General features: G+C 41.4%; 1 protein-coding gene across 1 annotated transcript; it reads left to right on the forward strand.

Moving 5' to 3' along the window:
- Positions 1–100: 100 nt before the first annotated feature.
- Positions 101–16847, forward strand: ABCG5 (ATP binding cassette subfamily G member 5). Its single transcript, XM_075412888.1, has 13 exons — positions 101–421; positions 1088–1209; positions 1662–1798; positions 2019–2117; positions 3097–3229; positions 4778–4917; positions 6068–6197; positions 8887–9100; positions 9350–9555; positions 10459–10597; positions 13404–13589; positions 14990–15102; positions 16218–16847. Exons 1-13 carry the CDS (start codon positions 312–314, stop codon positions 16412–16414), a joined length of 1926 nt encoding a protein of 641 aa, XP_075269003.1. The 5' UTR covers positions 101–311; the 3' UTR covers positions 16415–16847.
- Positions 16848–16856: the final 9 nt, after the last annotated feature.

Here is a 16856-nt window from a genome sequence, read left to right on the forward strand (position 1 = left end):
GCTGGCGCGCTGCGTCTCTGTGGCTGGCGTGACCTCGTGGACAGGGAAATACTCCCCTGTTACAGGGACAGTAACAGCTCGGGCTAAAGGTACATCAGATAGCGGCTTCAGCTCATCGCCTCTCAGCTGTTCTCAGCAAAGAGGAAGAACTGAGAGCCCCGGGTGGCGAGTGCCGAGGGCAGCGACCTGCTCCGACCCGGGGACTGCGGGGAGCTACCCCTGCCCAGTGCCGGGGCAGGCATGGTGGTGGCCACGTCGGGCGCCCGGCCAGCAGCGTGAGGGAGGGCGGCCGAGGGGCCCAGCACCGCACCATGCCTGGCAGAGGGGCTCCCGGCCCGGAGAGGAGCAGCCGCGGCGGGCGGACAGCCGCCGCGCAGCCCTCCAACAGCATCAGCGTCCAGGGCGTCTGCTACACTGTCAGGTAGGGCCGGGAAGGCGGCACGGTGAGCCCCTGCCCGCCGGGAGCTGCTCCCACCCCGGGGGCCGAGAGGAGAGGGGCTGGCACCGGTGGGGGTTCGCCTTCAGCCTGGTGAAGTAGGTGGGATGTTGCCAGGCCGCCCGCCTCATGGCGCTGGGCCGCCCAGCGCAGGGCAGAGTACATGGCTTGGGGGAGGCAGAGCCGCTCTGTCCTCCGGGGGGTTCTGCAGTTCTTCTTCACGTATCTCTGGAGGAGATGCTTTAGAGAAGATTTCCAAAACTTTTGCCCTTTCCCACTGCCTTTCTTGTTGCTGCCAGGAGGATAATGAGGCCCTAAGGAAATGGTCAGGGGGGCCAACGGCCGGCAAACATCGTCAGGAAATAAAGCCTCAGCTAGAGTTTCCCCTTTTGCTTCTAGTCCGAAAGCCTCTTAGCAGTCATTCTGAAAAATCTGCTCAGACTTCGTTTTGTCTTCCAGACAATGCTGAAGTTAAAAAGTTAAAGCCAGGGGAAGGGGGGAAGGTTGCTATTGTTTGGGGTTTTTCCCCCCGACATTTAGAAATCCTTGCAGGCTCCCATCCCACATGCAAGTAGCTATAAACCATTCACTTGTTTTTGCAAAATTTTTAAATCTTCTCTATTTCGTCTTTCTTTATGTTTGTTTTCCAAGAGAACGTGTTGGCCTGTGGTGGAACGTTTCTTTATATCATAAAAAATGGACCCGGCAAATACTTAAGGATGTTTCATTTCACATAGAGAGTGGCCAGATTATGGGGATTTTAGGAAATTCTGGTAAGTTGTTCCAGTACTTTGAATGCAGTAAGACCATAGTTAATACTGGTGACTTCCACAGTGGTATGAATGTGACTGAGGTCTGTGTTTTAAACAGTGAAATTGCAGCTGGTTTTAACCCCTGTTTTGTAAAAATGTGGTGCTTGGTTTTCGGAGTTCAATCTTCCATCATATAACTAACAATTATAACTTCAGTAAAAGATAAGGTTACTTCTAAACCCAAACATTTCCCTGTGAAGTGTGAATTTGTATGAATTAAATGCTAATTTACACACATTCTGGGTTTCCTGTTTACCTCCCCTTAACTAACTGTGTTTTCAGGACCTATTATTTTCATGTTACTGAGAAAAAAAAAACTTTATGCTTTTCATATGTCGCCATCCAAGCGAGGCTACCACTCTGGAAATCATAAAATTCATCTCATCACATGATTAATTTATTTTGTTTGAAAGGATCTGGGAAAACAACGCTTCTGGATGCAATATCAGGAAGACTGGGACATGAAGACAACTTCTTTGGTGAAGTGTATGTGAATGGGCAACAGCTGAAGAAGGAACAGTTTAGAGATTGCTTCTCATATGTGCCACAGGTTGATTTCTACATTTATTTTTGTGCAGTCATCTTCCTCTCATGTAAAGAAAGTGAAGTTGGTAGTGTAATGGAGTTATGTAATCTGACTATGATTTTACTAGTAAATTTGGTACAAAGAGGTTAATAAATTATGTGAATGACTGAAAGTTGTTCAGGCAGGGGCAAGCTCTTAAGTACTACAGGACTAACTGCTTCTTCCTCTTCACCCTTTTTTCTAGAGTGACACTTTGCTAAGCTTCCTCACTGTACAAGAGTCTCTGACCTACACTGCTTTACTGACTCTTCAGAAAAGCTCCAATGACTTAATCAAAAAGAAGGTCTGTATTTATTTTATCATCTTCCACCAGAAAGGCAGACATGATGTCATGTAATGCTTTCACCAGCAGCATTTTCTGTCCGTGGCTATGTTTTGCATTTAGAAGGTTTTGTGATCCTGATTCTGCAAATGGGGAGAAATCCTCCTGCTGAGGAGTAGGTCACAAGCCCTCTGGCACTCCCCGCCTCTGCAAGGGGCTTGTGCTGACGCCCCAGGAAATCGGCATTGTGCTGGGACAAAACTCTCCGGCCCGAAGCCGCAGCAGTTACTGCTGCAGGAGATGCTGCTGTTGGTATTGAGGTCTGTTCCCCTTCCCCAGCTGGCAAACCCAGTTCTCTGGGGTGTTTAGGGCCATGTGTGCTGGCCATTCCTACGGACAGCAGAGGTGACTTTGGGCACTGCTCTGGCTCCTGTAGGACATCTCTCACTAACCACAACAGCTCTGAAAAGCACTGGTCCAATAAGCCCTCTTCAAGTTACTTTTTTTGTAAAATAGGTGTGTTTCAGATCTCTTAAAGGACTCTTTTTGGCCTCAGTTGAGAGTAAAGATTGGGTATTCCTGACCAAAGGCTTTTGCTCTCTGTCTTCCCTCTTCACCTGTCTTCCACGGAGTATATTATACTTCCCCGGAATTGATGTGCCTTTCTGCTTCCTTATTTTGGAAGCCAGACCAGCACATTATGCTTCATACCTTAACTTCTAGTACCACCTCTGACCTCTGCATCTCTTAATGTCAACTGAAGCTAAAATTCTACTCATTTCAGAATAAAATAAAATCTAAAAAATAATAATTGAAATAATGTATTAAAAATAATCAAATAGAAATGAGGCCATATACCTTCCAACTGGAATGGATGCAAGAAGCATATTGGGAAAGCCATAGCTTAAAGCTATGTCTTTTTTCTTTCATTTTTTCATTTTGCATACAGGTATTTGAGTTGGACGGTGTTTAGTCTTTCTAAATTGTAATTATTTTACAGGTAGATGCAGTTATGGCGGAGCTGAGTCTCAGCCACATTGCTGACAAAATAATTGGAAGCCGTACTTTTGTCGGAATTTCTGGGGGTGAGAGGCGGCGTGTTTCAATTGCAGCCCAGCTATTACAAGATCCCAGTAAGTACCACTGCACGGATTTTCAAAATAAAACAACGCAGTGTCACTTTGCGCTCCCACCATGGACCTCCATAAACCACTTCAAAATACAAAATCATTTGTATTCTGTAATTCAGTAAAAGCTACTCTAGTAATGACAGAAAAGGATGAGCAGTAACTCAGGTCTGCCATTAATCTATTGATTTGATCTTGGAAGGCAGACAATTTTAAAATCTTAGGGACTGAACATAGGTTTAGACTTCCATTTGTCTGTTTTAAGTCTTTCTGGGCTCGCCCTTCCTGTGTATGAAATGTTGGTTGTAGCACATTAATTTATAGTTTTCTGAGCGCATTAGAGCCATATATCTGCAAGCATTGAGCCTTGTAGTGGAGTAGCTGCCATTGAGCCGTGTGTGTGTGAGACGTTCCAGAGGCAAAAATGTAGTCAGCACGTGAGATGTGCTCATTTGGAAAAGATATAAACAAAACAGGGTAAATGCTCAGAAGTGTAATAGCCCTCATGTTGCATTGGCCATGATAAGAAACCAGATATTGATGAATACCACACTTCTATATGTGGTTGCACATTTACTGTACAGAAGAAAAAATCCGATTAATGAAAATCAAAGCAGAGTAACTAGAAGGATTAGCCATGGGAAACAGCACTGTAAATTTTGCCAGTTTTGAGATAGTTTCTTAAAGGTGCCAGAATCTTGTGGATTGAATGTATAGCACACATTTACTGGATTCTGGAGTCCTCGTAGCGGTACAGATATGCTGGGACTGCATACCAGGCAGGAAGGAGCATTTAAATAGCAAAAAATGAGGTGTATCACATGTACTGTAGGCTACTGGTGACTCCTGGAGAGTTCACTGGGTGTAGTTATTGCTCAATAAGTTCACTAAATTCTATAGTAAACACTATAGTAACTCTGCGTAGATAAACCTATAGAGAAAGCTCTCCTCCCCCCTTATCGTGATCAAGGTTGAACTGCCCTCTTTTGTGCTATGTGTCATCTCTGTAAAAATAATGGATTTGACTGTAACTTTTACCCTTCCATGTGCAATAAAATCATGAAGAAAATGCAGTAAAAAATCCTACCTCTCTCATCTGTGGAATTATATATGCTGTATTTTAACAACTCTTAATTTGCTCATAACAAATTCTGTGTGTGTATGTATAGATTTAATTCAGATTACAACTTACAGCTCATTATGTCAGTTGTATTTACATTTGTGTACCTGCGGAAAATTTAGCATTGTTATTCTTAGAAGCTGAAGTGTATATCAAATCTATTTTGGTAATTTTCATGTTTCACCTGGACTTAGAAAAAAATGATTATGCTCTGATCCTGCTGTAGTTTTTTATGTCCTTATTCCAAGTCACTGAAGCTAGCTAAAAATGAAAGACCACATCATGGCAATATCTATGCATACTCTGCTTTACATGTGGAACTTCACATGTAAAGTAATTTCTATATTATTTGCCAAATTGGCTTCAAAGGCAGAAGCTATAATGTTTGCTCCCCATTTATTTGAGTTTCAGTGCTATTTCTTGTCATTTCACAGAGGTCATGCTACTTGATGAGCCTACGACAGGGCTGGACTGCCTGACCGCAAACCAGATTGTCTCGCTGCTCTCGGAGCTTGCACACGGAGACAGGATTGTGATTATAACAATTCATCAGCCTCGCTCGGAACTCTTCAGGGTAAATGATATCTCCTCACTATTTGCTTTTTTCACCAGGCTTTTTAGTACCTAGGTTCTTTTCAGGATAGAAGTGCAAGGTCCAGTATAGTTGCCTTCACAGGCTCTTTTCCTTCGCCCCTGCATAAATACAGGCTTGTCTTGACAGCTCTGTCCTGCTGCCAGTCACGGGGCGCTCTGGGACACGTACTGCCCTGTGAAAACAGTGTGCGCACTGACTGTGTGCCTAACCTTTGTGTTAGGCAGGTACCCTCATCAAAAACACTGGGAGAAGCCATGTAAATCCCCCATGCATGCAGGCACTGTAAAAACTGGCGCTTTATTTATCTTTAGATTTTCTTATTGCAGTAACGCTTGCAACTTGAGACAGATAAAGCCGTGATTTGGAATGGAAAGGAAAAAAAAAAAGTGTTCTTTTTTCCTCTTTGTGTCAAGTGATGTGGGTACACCTTGGCCATGTGGTGGGGCAGGCCTGCGCTGCAGGGCTTGTGCCGGGGAGAGCCCTTCTCCCTTCCCATTAATGTTTCGCACTTTGCTCTTCCGCCACATCCACCACCCGCCGTGTGAACGCGAGGCACCTCTTCCCTGGCTGGCTGAACGGACCGTAAGCGGTCACAGGCCAGAGGGCAGTGATGGTGGTTGTCCGGACTGAGAGCAGTCCTGGTGCCTCGGGAATATGGCTCGATTGTAGCTGGTGGGACCCCTGCCCTGGCAAATGCTCACCTGAAGAGCAGCGCTGTTAAAGTTCTTAAACGCTTCAGGATAATCTTCCCAACAACGTGGGGATTTTACAGGCTGGGGCTATTAAGCACCAAAGGAGGTCAGTCAGTAAGTAAAGGTGCATTAGAAGTGAAGTCGGGAGTCCACTGCTCCCAATTCTGTTTGTGGATTACCTCTGTACGCTGCTGTTGCTGCCAGTTTTGAGAACCACTGGTTTTAAGAGCTTAACAAATGTGTCATCTTGTGTTACCACCAAGAGGAGCGATAGAAAGGACAAACTTCCTTCGTCAAAAATATACTAAGGAAGTTCGAATGTGTAAAAACTGGTTTTCCTGTCAAAGCATTTTTATTACCAAGACAGTAGCTGTCCTCAATAATTAATGTGCTGCTTCTTGCTATGTATTGCTGCTATATTAATTTATTCCCCACAGTTATTTGACAAAATAGCTGTCATGAGCTTTGGAGAAATGGTTTTCTGTGGGAACCCTGTGGAAATGATTACATTTTTTAGCAACTGTGGCTATTCTTGTCCTGAGCAATCAAATCCTTTTGACTTCTATGGTAAGTTTGTCTAAGTTGTTTTGGTAAAAATGTGGGTTTCCTTTACACAAACAAGTTTTCTTCCCCATTTAAAGTTCTTCCAGAGATAGAAATATGTTTGAATTCTTTCCAAACTTTGTAAATATGCTCAGCTCAGAGATGAGAAAGAGCTGGGCCCATGTAAACTTCACTGACTCCATAAAGCAGAAAAGTTTGCAGTAGGACTGAAACACAGCAGAAAGGTATAAACTACCAATAAAGAAGGAATCTAGGCTTTATGAAACCTGTGAATTCCTGATGGCCTTTCCCTGTGGCTGTCCACTGGACACTGGAAAATCAATTTGATCCCAAAACTGTGGGAAGTCTCGTGCTTTTACGGGCTTTTGTGATGGCAAGCAACTGAAGGGAAGAATGTAGAATAAATAGAGGGTGACTGAGGCATTGATTTCCACAGATTCACACTTAGAGGTTTCAGAGAATTTGGGGAGTTGCTAGCACCAGGGTGAGCTCGTGGAGCAGAACATACGGATGCTTCAGGAGATGATGATAGCAAGCTGTTGGCAAAAGCTGAAGATTCCTGTTTTACCAATTCAGGATGAAAAAAAGTGTCAGCATGAGATTTTGGCAATGAAGCTTGGTTTTGCTGCAGGGCATCTGTGTACCTGGTCCATGCAGATACATGTTTGAAGAACACATGTGTATGTGTTTGTGTATATATATAGGCACATACGTGTGTGTATATCTATCTATCTATCTTTTTTAATCTAGTATGTGGGTTGATTTTGATGCTGACAGTACTAGCTGAGTGTTAATCAGGGAATTTGACCAATCCAAACAGCTGTATTCAGAAACATGGCACATTCAGAAGAGGCAGTGTTTTTCTATTGTCTAGATGGCATCCTAAACTCTGAGAGAAGAGAGGATGGTTGTTGGGATGAAGCTGAAAATACTGGTGTGACAGTGAGGATAATTTTGCCTTCATGAATTTGAATAGTCTTGAAAAGCATAGATGATTTGAGATTTAGACCCACTTTTTAAAAAGCTTGGTAAAGAGAGTACTGCATTCTTCAAATGTCAACCTTTGAATGTGACAAGAAAAGGAAAAAATACAGTTTAGAGCAAAGAATCATCAGAATATTTAGTCTTTGGAAAATTGGTAGTTTACATTTTTTGTGTGATTTAATGATGTGAATGAAAGGACAGATTCTGATATCATTTACACCAACAGCAGAGGAAAATCGATCCTATGTATAGAGTGTGGGTTGTATTATTGAAATGTCATATGTTGTGTTTTTATATAAAAAGTACAAATGCATAGTAGGCATTAGCTATTTGGTCTAGTGACTGGTTGGTGTTGTTATTTTTTAAAACACACTTGCTTGCCATGTATTTTGTGTGTGACTTCCAGCAAGTCACACTGTCCAAGTCTTAAAAAGCGTGTCTGCATTTCGTATGTTCATATTTACAAAAGTGATGATTTCATTTTGGATATGTTTAACATTAAAGACAATTCTGCTGAATTCCAGCTTTCAGAACAGCAGGCAAGTATTCATAAGCTTAATTCAGGTTTTGAGGACAAATTAAGAATCTTGGACAAGGGCTTCTTTTCCTTTGTTCAATTTGTATTTTGAAGTTAATGAAGTATTATGTATTATAAGTATTATTATAAGTATTATGCTTATTTTGAAGCATAATACTGGAAAACTGAAATCTAAGGATGACAGAAGGCTTAAAAATAAATAACTGATAAAGACATCTTAGCAGATGTAGAAGAGTCATATAAAAACCTGTAAGAACAGCTATTCCTGAGAACAACAATCTAGTTTTCAAAACCGTAGATAATTCATTGCTATTGGGCAAAAGAGAAATTTCTAATGCATTTTAGCACTATTGTTGGATCCATATGACTTGTACACACAGCACATACAAAGTTCCCATCTGCCAGTGAAAGAATTGCTTGTGCCAGGAATAGGTATACCTCGACTTACTGGAAAGGAACATTAACTCTGTGAAGTATTTACCTTTCATAAGTTCCACCGCAGTAAGTAATATTTCTGTCTGCTTGGGCTGAGCCTGCTAGGGGCATTTGGCCTGCTCAGCATCCTCTGACTTCACATTAAAACAGAAGAATGAGATGGGTGAAATCCAGGGCAACAATTCAGTAGCAGCTCAAGCAGAGAAGAGCAATGTCTCTGCAGCATGAGCTCAGACTGAAAAATAAAGCTCCACGGTTATGGAGGAGCTGGCGGAGGACAAGGGGGAATCATGGGGCTGTGTCTGAGCATTTACCTGAAAACCAGAGAAATACATGACCAGAAAGTCATCTCTTCATCCTCCTCAGTGTTCTTTCTCAGCTGGTGCTCTGTCTCGCGCTTGGCAAGAGTAGCGCTTCACCGGTGGCTCAGCTCTGTGCTGTGCGGGAGGGACACTGCAGGTCTGACCAGCACACCACTGAGTCCTTGCATTTCCAGATCAAGGACTCGAACTTCAGGGGCCACAAAACGCAGAGATTTATTGTGGCTGCACAGTTATTCATTCATGTTGCTTCTGATGGGAAGGAAGAGTAAAAGACACCTTGAAAATGCTTTCAGGGGACCTTTTCTTCTTTGCAGATTTTAGGACAGAGACAAGGAAAGTTTAGTTGCAAGGGGGGAAGAGGTATGAATGGAAAGTGATGTGTATATATAGTAAACACTTTGTAAATTTACAGTGGATCTGACATCTGTGGACACCCGAAGCAAGGAACGTGAACTTGAAACCTACAGTAGGGTTCAGGTAATAGTATCAGCCTACAAAAACTCGGAGATCTTTAGCAAAGTACTGGCAGCCATTGAAAGAACAAAGCGTATGAAAGAGCTGCCACCAATACCATTCAAAAACAAGGAATCGCCCAGTGCCTTTTACAAATCATGGATTCTTTTACGGTAAGACTTCATTCCCCCCCCCCCCCCTTTTTTTTTGTAAGAAAAATATTTTCTCTTATCCACTAGTTTTTGGGGTTTCCCCCCCATATATAAATGCACTTTCTTGGTTGTTTTGGTCTACCACTGTACTTGTCTCTGTCTTTTTTAACATATATTACCTTTTTGTGGACTCTCCGCATGTAAGATTTGTTCAAAGCTGAGTACCCTACCAACATGTGGTCAGTTATTACTGTTTTGTTTCATTATCAGGAGGACAACAAGAAACTTCTCCAGAGATAAGATTGGCCTCATCATGCGTCTCCTCCAGAACCTGTTATTTGGCTTGTTTGTAACGTTTTTCCTGCTGAGACTAAGGAATGACCTGCTAAAAGGAGCTGTGCAGGACCGTGTGGGGCTTATCTACCAGTGCGTGAGTGCCCCCCCCTACACAGGGGTGCTCAATGCTGTTGCCCTTTGTGAGTTTCTGTACTGCATTCTGTGCAGCAGCAGGAATTGCTACCACTGTTTTGTAAATAGGAAAAAGTCTTTTTTGAAGGTAGCCGTTTAAAGGATCTTAACAGTTTTAGATAGTGTCGGAGCTGATACAGAAGCTTTCACCTTCAGAGGTGAAACAACAGAAGCTTTGCACCACAGAAGGAGATTGGCCCATCGGAGGGACTCCAGGTTCGCTGCGCTTAATGAAGGAATGCCCTCATCCCTGCCTCTCCCTTTTTGTAGCTGGCCTGTGTATGGAGGCTTTGTTCTGAACTGTGCCAGAGTCCTTAACTTGCCTGTGTGTAACATTATAAAGACAGGACAAAGTCCAGGTCTGTAGTCAACATCTGAAGCGAGATCAAAACTAAAGACGTGGAAAGGACAGAAGTACAAGACCTGCTTTGACATCAGTTAAGGATAATTGAATTTAAGACTATTATGTGATGATTACATTTTTCTTAGAGGGTGTTTATCTTACATCTGCCACACCAAGACCAACAGCAGTTCCTGTTTACAGCCCTAAAAACTGTTCTGCTCGTGTAGGGAGCATACACTGCTGTCAACACCTGGGGATCAGAGAACCTCAAGAAATCATCCAGTGACGGCAGCTTTTTCTGCATCTTTAATTAGTATCTGCAGAAACAGAAGGCTGCCCTGCATGCTGCCTAGTTGGGCCTTTCTCATTAAGCTTAGTGACTTTTGCGGTCTGCAGGGAGCAGGTTTTGCATTTATGGTAGGGGAAAAAGTGGACAGACTGGTTTAGACAGAATGTTTCTGATACAGTCTCAAAGATGTCTGTGTGCTTCAGGTCATTTTTGCTAGCAACAAGGCTTGGTGTCTTTATTTGATGGTGATTTTATTTATTTCTTATGTATTTAATCCAGTCCCACCTTTACGTGCTATCAGTGACCAAGAAAGTAAAGATGGCTTGTATAAGAAGTGGCAAATGCTTTTAGCTTATATAGTACATTTCCTGCCCTTCAGTGTCATCAGCGTGGCCATTTTCAGCACCTTTATATACTGGTAAGCACTTGGACCATCTCTTGGACTGTGGGGTTTGTTGTTATCAGTTTCAATTCCCATATCAGCAAACGGCCTCCTGGCATGGCTTCTGGCTGTTGTCTCTCAGAATGATTACAGAGACAGGTTAAGGCAAGTCACAACAATTTTAACCCTGCTCTTTCAGGCAGTGTTAAAACACTTACTGAGTAAGCGAGCAAGTTACCAGTTCTTTAGGTAACTTGGGAAGTTTCAATGGGCCTGGGACATTTATCATTCTTGTGTCATACCAAAGGCAGGAAGTGTCATTTTACATTATATTTAGAAAGATAGGAAATAAGAGGGGAAAAAAGTGAGGAAGACACCAATAGGTATGTGATAGTAACAAAGCTTCATATTTCTTGGGACGTTTGGGGCTTAGCTACACTGTAGGGAAGTGATGAGATCTGGATCCCTCTCTTTCACTCTCCAGAGAAAAGCACTAAAGTAGATTTCTGATAGTGGGAGAGAGTGTAAAGCTTGCTTTTTTCCCCCCAGGACGTTAATTTCCTCGCATCATTGTAAAGTAGTACCTCAGAATGGGATGATGAAGTACTGCATCTGTTCATTGCCTTATCTATCACATAGGTCTGCTCTTCTCCATTTCTGTTCCGTTGATTTCCCACCTTCCACTTGCTTACTCTGAACTTAATGTAGTCCATGGCTGCTGGCATAAGCTAATAGCAAAGTAATGAGGACCAATTTCTGCTCTTCAAACTTCTGGGTGTTTTGTTTTCCTAATTATGAAAGGAGTGGTCAGTAGCACACTAAAGCTTTGTTTAAGGAAGGCCATCTATCTTTGTCCCCTTAGCTACCTGGGTTTTTATTTCTGCAAGCTGTCAGTGCCGCCTGCTTCAGGCAGTGCTCCCTGAGAAGTCCTTCTTCACAGACAAACAGGAATTACTCCTCCTCCCGCTGCGCGTTTAGAGCATGCACCGTCCTCACCAGAACCCTTCCATTGCTGCCTGCTAGTGGGCTGGTGGCTGAGAAGGAAGCCGTTTGGAAGGTACCTTTTCAGGCTCAGTAAGGGAAGGTTTGTGGAGCTTCTGAAGATTATGAGCCACTGTTTGTCATGCTCACCCCTTAACGAACAGGAAATTCATAAGGGCAGAGACTTTGCCCTTGTGCTTTAGTAGCTTCAAACACAATCAACACTAAAGATGTGGTTCCGGTTAACAGATACTATTTACAGGTATCAGCCTCCGCGTATCTTTGCTATCTTGTGGTTGTTTGGAAGCCATCAGTGATGTGTCAGAGTGATTTCAGAGCACCCTTAGACCTCTTAGGGCAAGCAGTTTCTTTGTGAAATTTTGAAGATTGTATTTGTTCAGGACTAAACTTCCCTGGGTGGACTAACTTGTGGAGGGGCTTTGATAGCCTCCGGTATGTGTTCTTACAAGCCTTTTCTCTGAGAGTTTGTGTTTGTAGGGTCAGACAGACCCAGACGCTGACCTGATCAGACACGAGGCAGCTCTGGCCAACAGCCGTTTTTGCAATCAAGTAAATGTACTCTGTTTATGCAGATTTTCCTAGCTAAAGATACCTCTGGGAAGTGTTGTAACAGTTTATATTATCCTACCATTCTATTGCTGTAATATTCTCTCGTCAGAGTGGATTTTTTTTTTTCTTCTGTTTTAGGCTGTCTTCTTTCTATTCCTACCCCAGATTTACTATTCTGTACCTACATACCTCTGTGTAAAGTATTAGAGCACTTCAGAGAAGGTAATACTTTTATGCTAGGACTTTGGAAAGCTGTTTCTTCTGCACCAATCTGTGATTAAAGGTTGTTAAGTACCTGCTAGTTTGTTGAATGTTTAATACTTGAAGTCAATGTTCAGACATCTATTTATAATAGACATTATTTTGGTATTACATGCAAAACTGCTACAGGAAACCTGTAAGAAAATTAGTACTTCTATTTTAAGACCATGTTCAAACATGGTGGATTAAACAAAAGACACAGGGCCTTGCATTGAGCAGTGAAAAAGAAAATAAACTGTTGAATAGCTGCTTGTTAGCTAAGCAAAGCATGCAGTTTGTACCTAGTGTGAGGCAATTTTGGTATCAGGTATTTCGGAAAAAGAGTGATATGTCACCATGTAATAAAAGGTTTTGTCATCTTTCATATACACTATAAGGCTGAATTAAGTTTGCCAAGCAATTATTGGCCTCTCTTAACTTTTTAATCTTTAGTATAGGTTGTTGGGGGGGGGACGACTTTTTTCCTTAAGTGAACTTGGGAATAGCTGGGAACAGTGTGCTGTAGAAAAGAGTGCAGGAGTATGGAGGAAATTGCATTTGGATGAATTATATGGGCGGTGAGTGCAATTAGCCTTCCATTTAATTGAATATATCCATTTTTACATTTGCATGCACAGTATCAGAAGTGCAAAATTCGATCTGTTAATTATCTGCATAAAGATGTTCTTTAAATATGTGACTTACATAAATAACTCCCACTGCATAGGATCTGAAAGGAGGAGGATATTTGTTTAAAGGATGTTAAAAGCCACTGTGGTTATCTTGAAACAACACGGATTACTGCTACAATTACATGTTTACATAACCCTGTTTAATCTAGATGGAGAAAACCTAATGTATCTGCACTTATGTCACGATATTAAGTGGATGTCCTTTACATTAAGGCTCCAAATAACATCCTAAGGGTTAAGGCATAAACTGTTCACTTAATGAGCTGTAATTGCAAAAAAACAAGTAAAAACAAAAATAAAAGCCAAGTTTAGTACCCCAACACTGTTTTTTAAATGTTCTTTTGCTCATTTTTGTACAGGACTGCAGGGTTGAATCCTGATGCTTCCAGATTTGGAATTTTCTTTGCTGTTGTCTTAGCAACTCATATAATTGGTGAACTACTAACAGTTGTTCTACTTGGCATGGTTCAAGACCCAAATATAGTCCAAAGTGGAGTGGTGCTACTTAATTCAGCAGGTGTGATAGTGGGAACGGGACTAGTAAGGTAGGAAAAAGTTTTATTTCATGTTAATGTTAAAATAATCTACCTATAGAAGAGTTTCATGAACAGCCTGCACTGCTGAAGCACATAATGCACAGGTAGCAATGGAGAGAGTGCAGCTGGCATCCTTCAGAGGCAGAACTGCCTCATCACGTTAGACCTTGTACTAAACACACACAAAGACACTGAATAACTTTAGGTATCAACAAAGATACTAACTTTTTTCCGCACTTTTTGCAAATAAATTGAATATAAAACTGAGCAATTAATATCTGTCAGCTCAGCTGAATTCTTTTACTTGTGCTGATATTATCAGATGAAATGCTGTCCTCGTTAGATGATTCTACCAAAAAAAAAATCTTACAACTTTTAGTAACTGCTGGAACTTATCAAGTATTAAACACTAGGAATGATGGTTTTTAAAAAAAGTTGTTCTCAACTATCTTATTAGTGTTATTCTTAGTCATTACACACTTTTTCTGTCCGTGCAGACTTATCTACATAAAAATAATAAAGTAGTTTAGTAAATATGCAAGAAAATTCTGACCCACTTGCTCTATTAGTGTGCAAATTAATATTTTTGCATTGTAACTACATGAACTTGGAACAGTTTTCCTCTTGTATTTGTCAATACTGAAATTACTGTTTTTTGAGAAACAAATTATAATAAATTGTCAAAAAAAAAGTTTTCTTGAGACCATAGCCTAATGCCGCAATGATAACTTTAAAAGTGTTAGCGTGGTTTCTAATCTTGTTTTACAGTAAAGACATTGCTAATTAATGTTGTGAATCTCTTTGATAATTAAACTTCCTAGGCAACGAAGGATATTAAAAATAGCATTGTGACTTGGGTTGTGGGCTTTTTCTGTTTGTTTGTTTAACTATAAATTCTTGCAGTATTTTAGGTGCAGAAATTGCCCGGTCTTGTTGAATAATGTTATTTCAAAATACTCATACTCATTCTCTTTATTCTTTGCTTCACTTTTGTATTGTTATTACTGTTCTGGTGAATTCATATTCAGTCTTTTTTGAAGATGGAGTGAGGGGGTGGTGGTTTCTTGCTTTGGAAGCAACACGTTCTTGTAGCTGAGGTTTATATTGGGTCGTCATTTTTAGTTTATCACTGCAATGTGAATATCAAAAAACTTCATAGAATTATTTGTGACTGTCCATAAACAAGTCAGGGCTGAGTGTTGTGACACTGTACCAAAGTCAGAGACAGCCTTCATGGTCCTCTCCTCATTTAGCACTGAAATGGACTTTATGCTTGAAAACCCTACATGCACAGCCAAGAACTGTTTCTGCAACAGGCTATCACCAAAGATGAGAGCTCGTTTTAATTCGGGGTAGAACTGGTTCTTGGAATGTAGCAAAAGCCAATTTAACTTCTCTGTTTCTTTAAGGACCATCGAAGAAATGCCGACACCTTTTAAAATACTCAGTTATCTTACCTTTCAAAAATACAGCAGTGAGGTTCTTGTAGTCAATGAATTTTATGGCTTAAACTTCACATGTGGTAAGTGTTCAAAAAAACCCCCAAAAGGCCTTTAAATCCATTGTAAATCATTTCGATGAGATGTCGATGCTTATTTTCCTTCTAGATATAATAAAAGTATCTTGATAAGTTAAAGACAACTTCTTAAAAGGAGTGTCTTAATTAGGAAAGATGTATTATAACACCGGATCAGCAAGCGAGACAAAAGTTTGACTCCCCTTTTTCAACTATTTCTCATTCTTTCAGTTTTTCATCTTTCTCTTCTTCACCTGCTCTTTTATCGCTGCTTTGGGGGCATTTTGGAAATTCAGCTCTGCAGCCTGGTCTGTGCTCATCAGCGCAGTGTTACACAAATAGGAGAGCGATAGAACTGCGCGGGGTAACGTCAGCCCAGGGAGCACTGACAGGTAGCACTGCACCGGACGTTCCTTCTCATAGCAGTGAGGTTTCGGTTCAGACAGGTCACCATGGCACACCTCGAGCAGCTTGGACCTGCCAGGCTGTCAGCGTTAGAATCCGTCAGGTTGGCAGGGGTAGGAGGTAACATCCACCAATGGGGGTGAAACTTACAGCTTTGGACCTACCCTAAGGTATTCTGGGCTCTGTAGCCAGGGTCTGTGCTCCTCTCCAAGGGTATACATTCCTCATCCATTAATCTCTCCTGTCCTTCGCTATGACACGAGCATAGATGGCAGATGTTAGAAGAAGAATCCATGACTTTGGTAGTAACACTAAACAGCTGATTTTTAATGTGCCCCTCAGACAGTCTCCATTTCTTGTATTTTGGAAGCACTCAACAAGTATGAACACTGTAAGGCTACCACATGGGGCAACTCGCTTCTTGAGGCCCCTCCACTGTGTCTGAAAAGCCATAGCTCTTCTTTCGTTTGGCATGAAAAAAACCCAGGAAGCTCCTAGTGACCCTTTATTCTTCCCTTCAAAAAATGTGGCATAGATTAACTGCAGAAACATATGGCTTGTCTGTTCTTCTTCCAGAATGATGGGAACTATTGCTGTGGGTATTGTTCATCATCAAAATAGCGTTAGGGATAGGTATATTACATGCTAGATACTGAAGCCTCAGTTTTAGTTTTACTGATTCATCTACTGAAGAAACAAATTTTTTCTTTTGACAGGTGGAGCCAACAGTTCCACAGCAACTGACGCTGCATGTACTTTCTCTCGTGGCACTCAGTTCATTGAAAAAAACTTCCCTGGTGCATTGTCCCGGTTCACAATCGATTTCTTAATACTCTATGCTTTTCTCCCAGGACTTGCCATTATAGCAATTCTGAGCTTCAAAATAAGAGAGAGAACTAGCAGCAGGCAATAAAAAAGTAGCAGTGCTAACAATGTCTAATAATATGCTTTTAACCTGATCATGGATGAAGGCTTAAGTTGATGGATTTCAGATAGAATTTAAGTGATTATACATAGAGAAACACATTCATCTTCTCATGGTGGTTTTTCACTGGACGTTTTCCATTTGAAAAACAATGTTCTCTTAAGAGTATGAATGGCTTCCTGCTGCCGGCATTCCCACCCTGCTCCCAAATCAGCCCTAATCAACAGCATTGCATGTTTTAAAGGACTTCTTGAATTCCATTTAGTCAGCTGTTGCTGTCAATTTTTAACAACGTATCAATGGCGCTCTAATTTTTTCCACCCTATTTTGTTTTTTAACCATTATCAATAAGCACAGAGGTATAATTACTAGTAAATCTTGTATTTTAATTCCTATGCTTTTTTTTTTGATACTGTTTTGGGGATTTGTA

The sequence above is a fragment of the Opisthocomus hoazin genome, chromosome 2 (genome assembly GCF_030867145.1).
Source record: "Opisthocomus hoazin isolate bOpiHoa1 chromosome 2, bOpiHoa1.hap1, whole genome shotgun sequence".
Classification (NCBI taxonomy): domain Eukaryota; kingdom Metazoa; phylum Chordata; class Aves; order Opisthocomiformes; family Opisthocomidae; genus Opisthocomus; species Opisthocomus hoazin.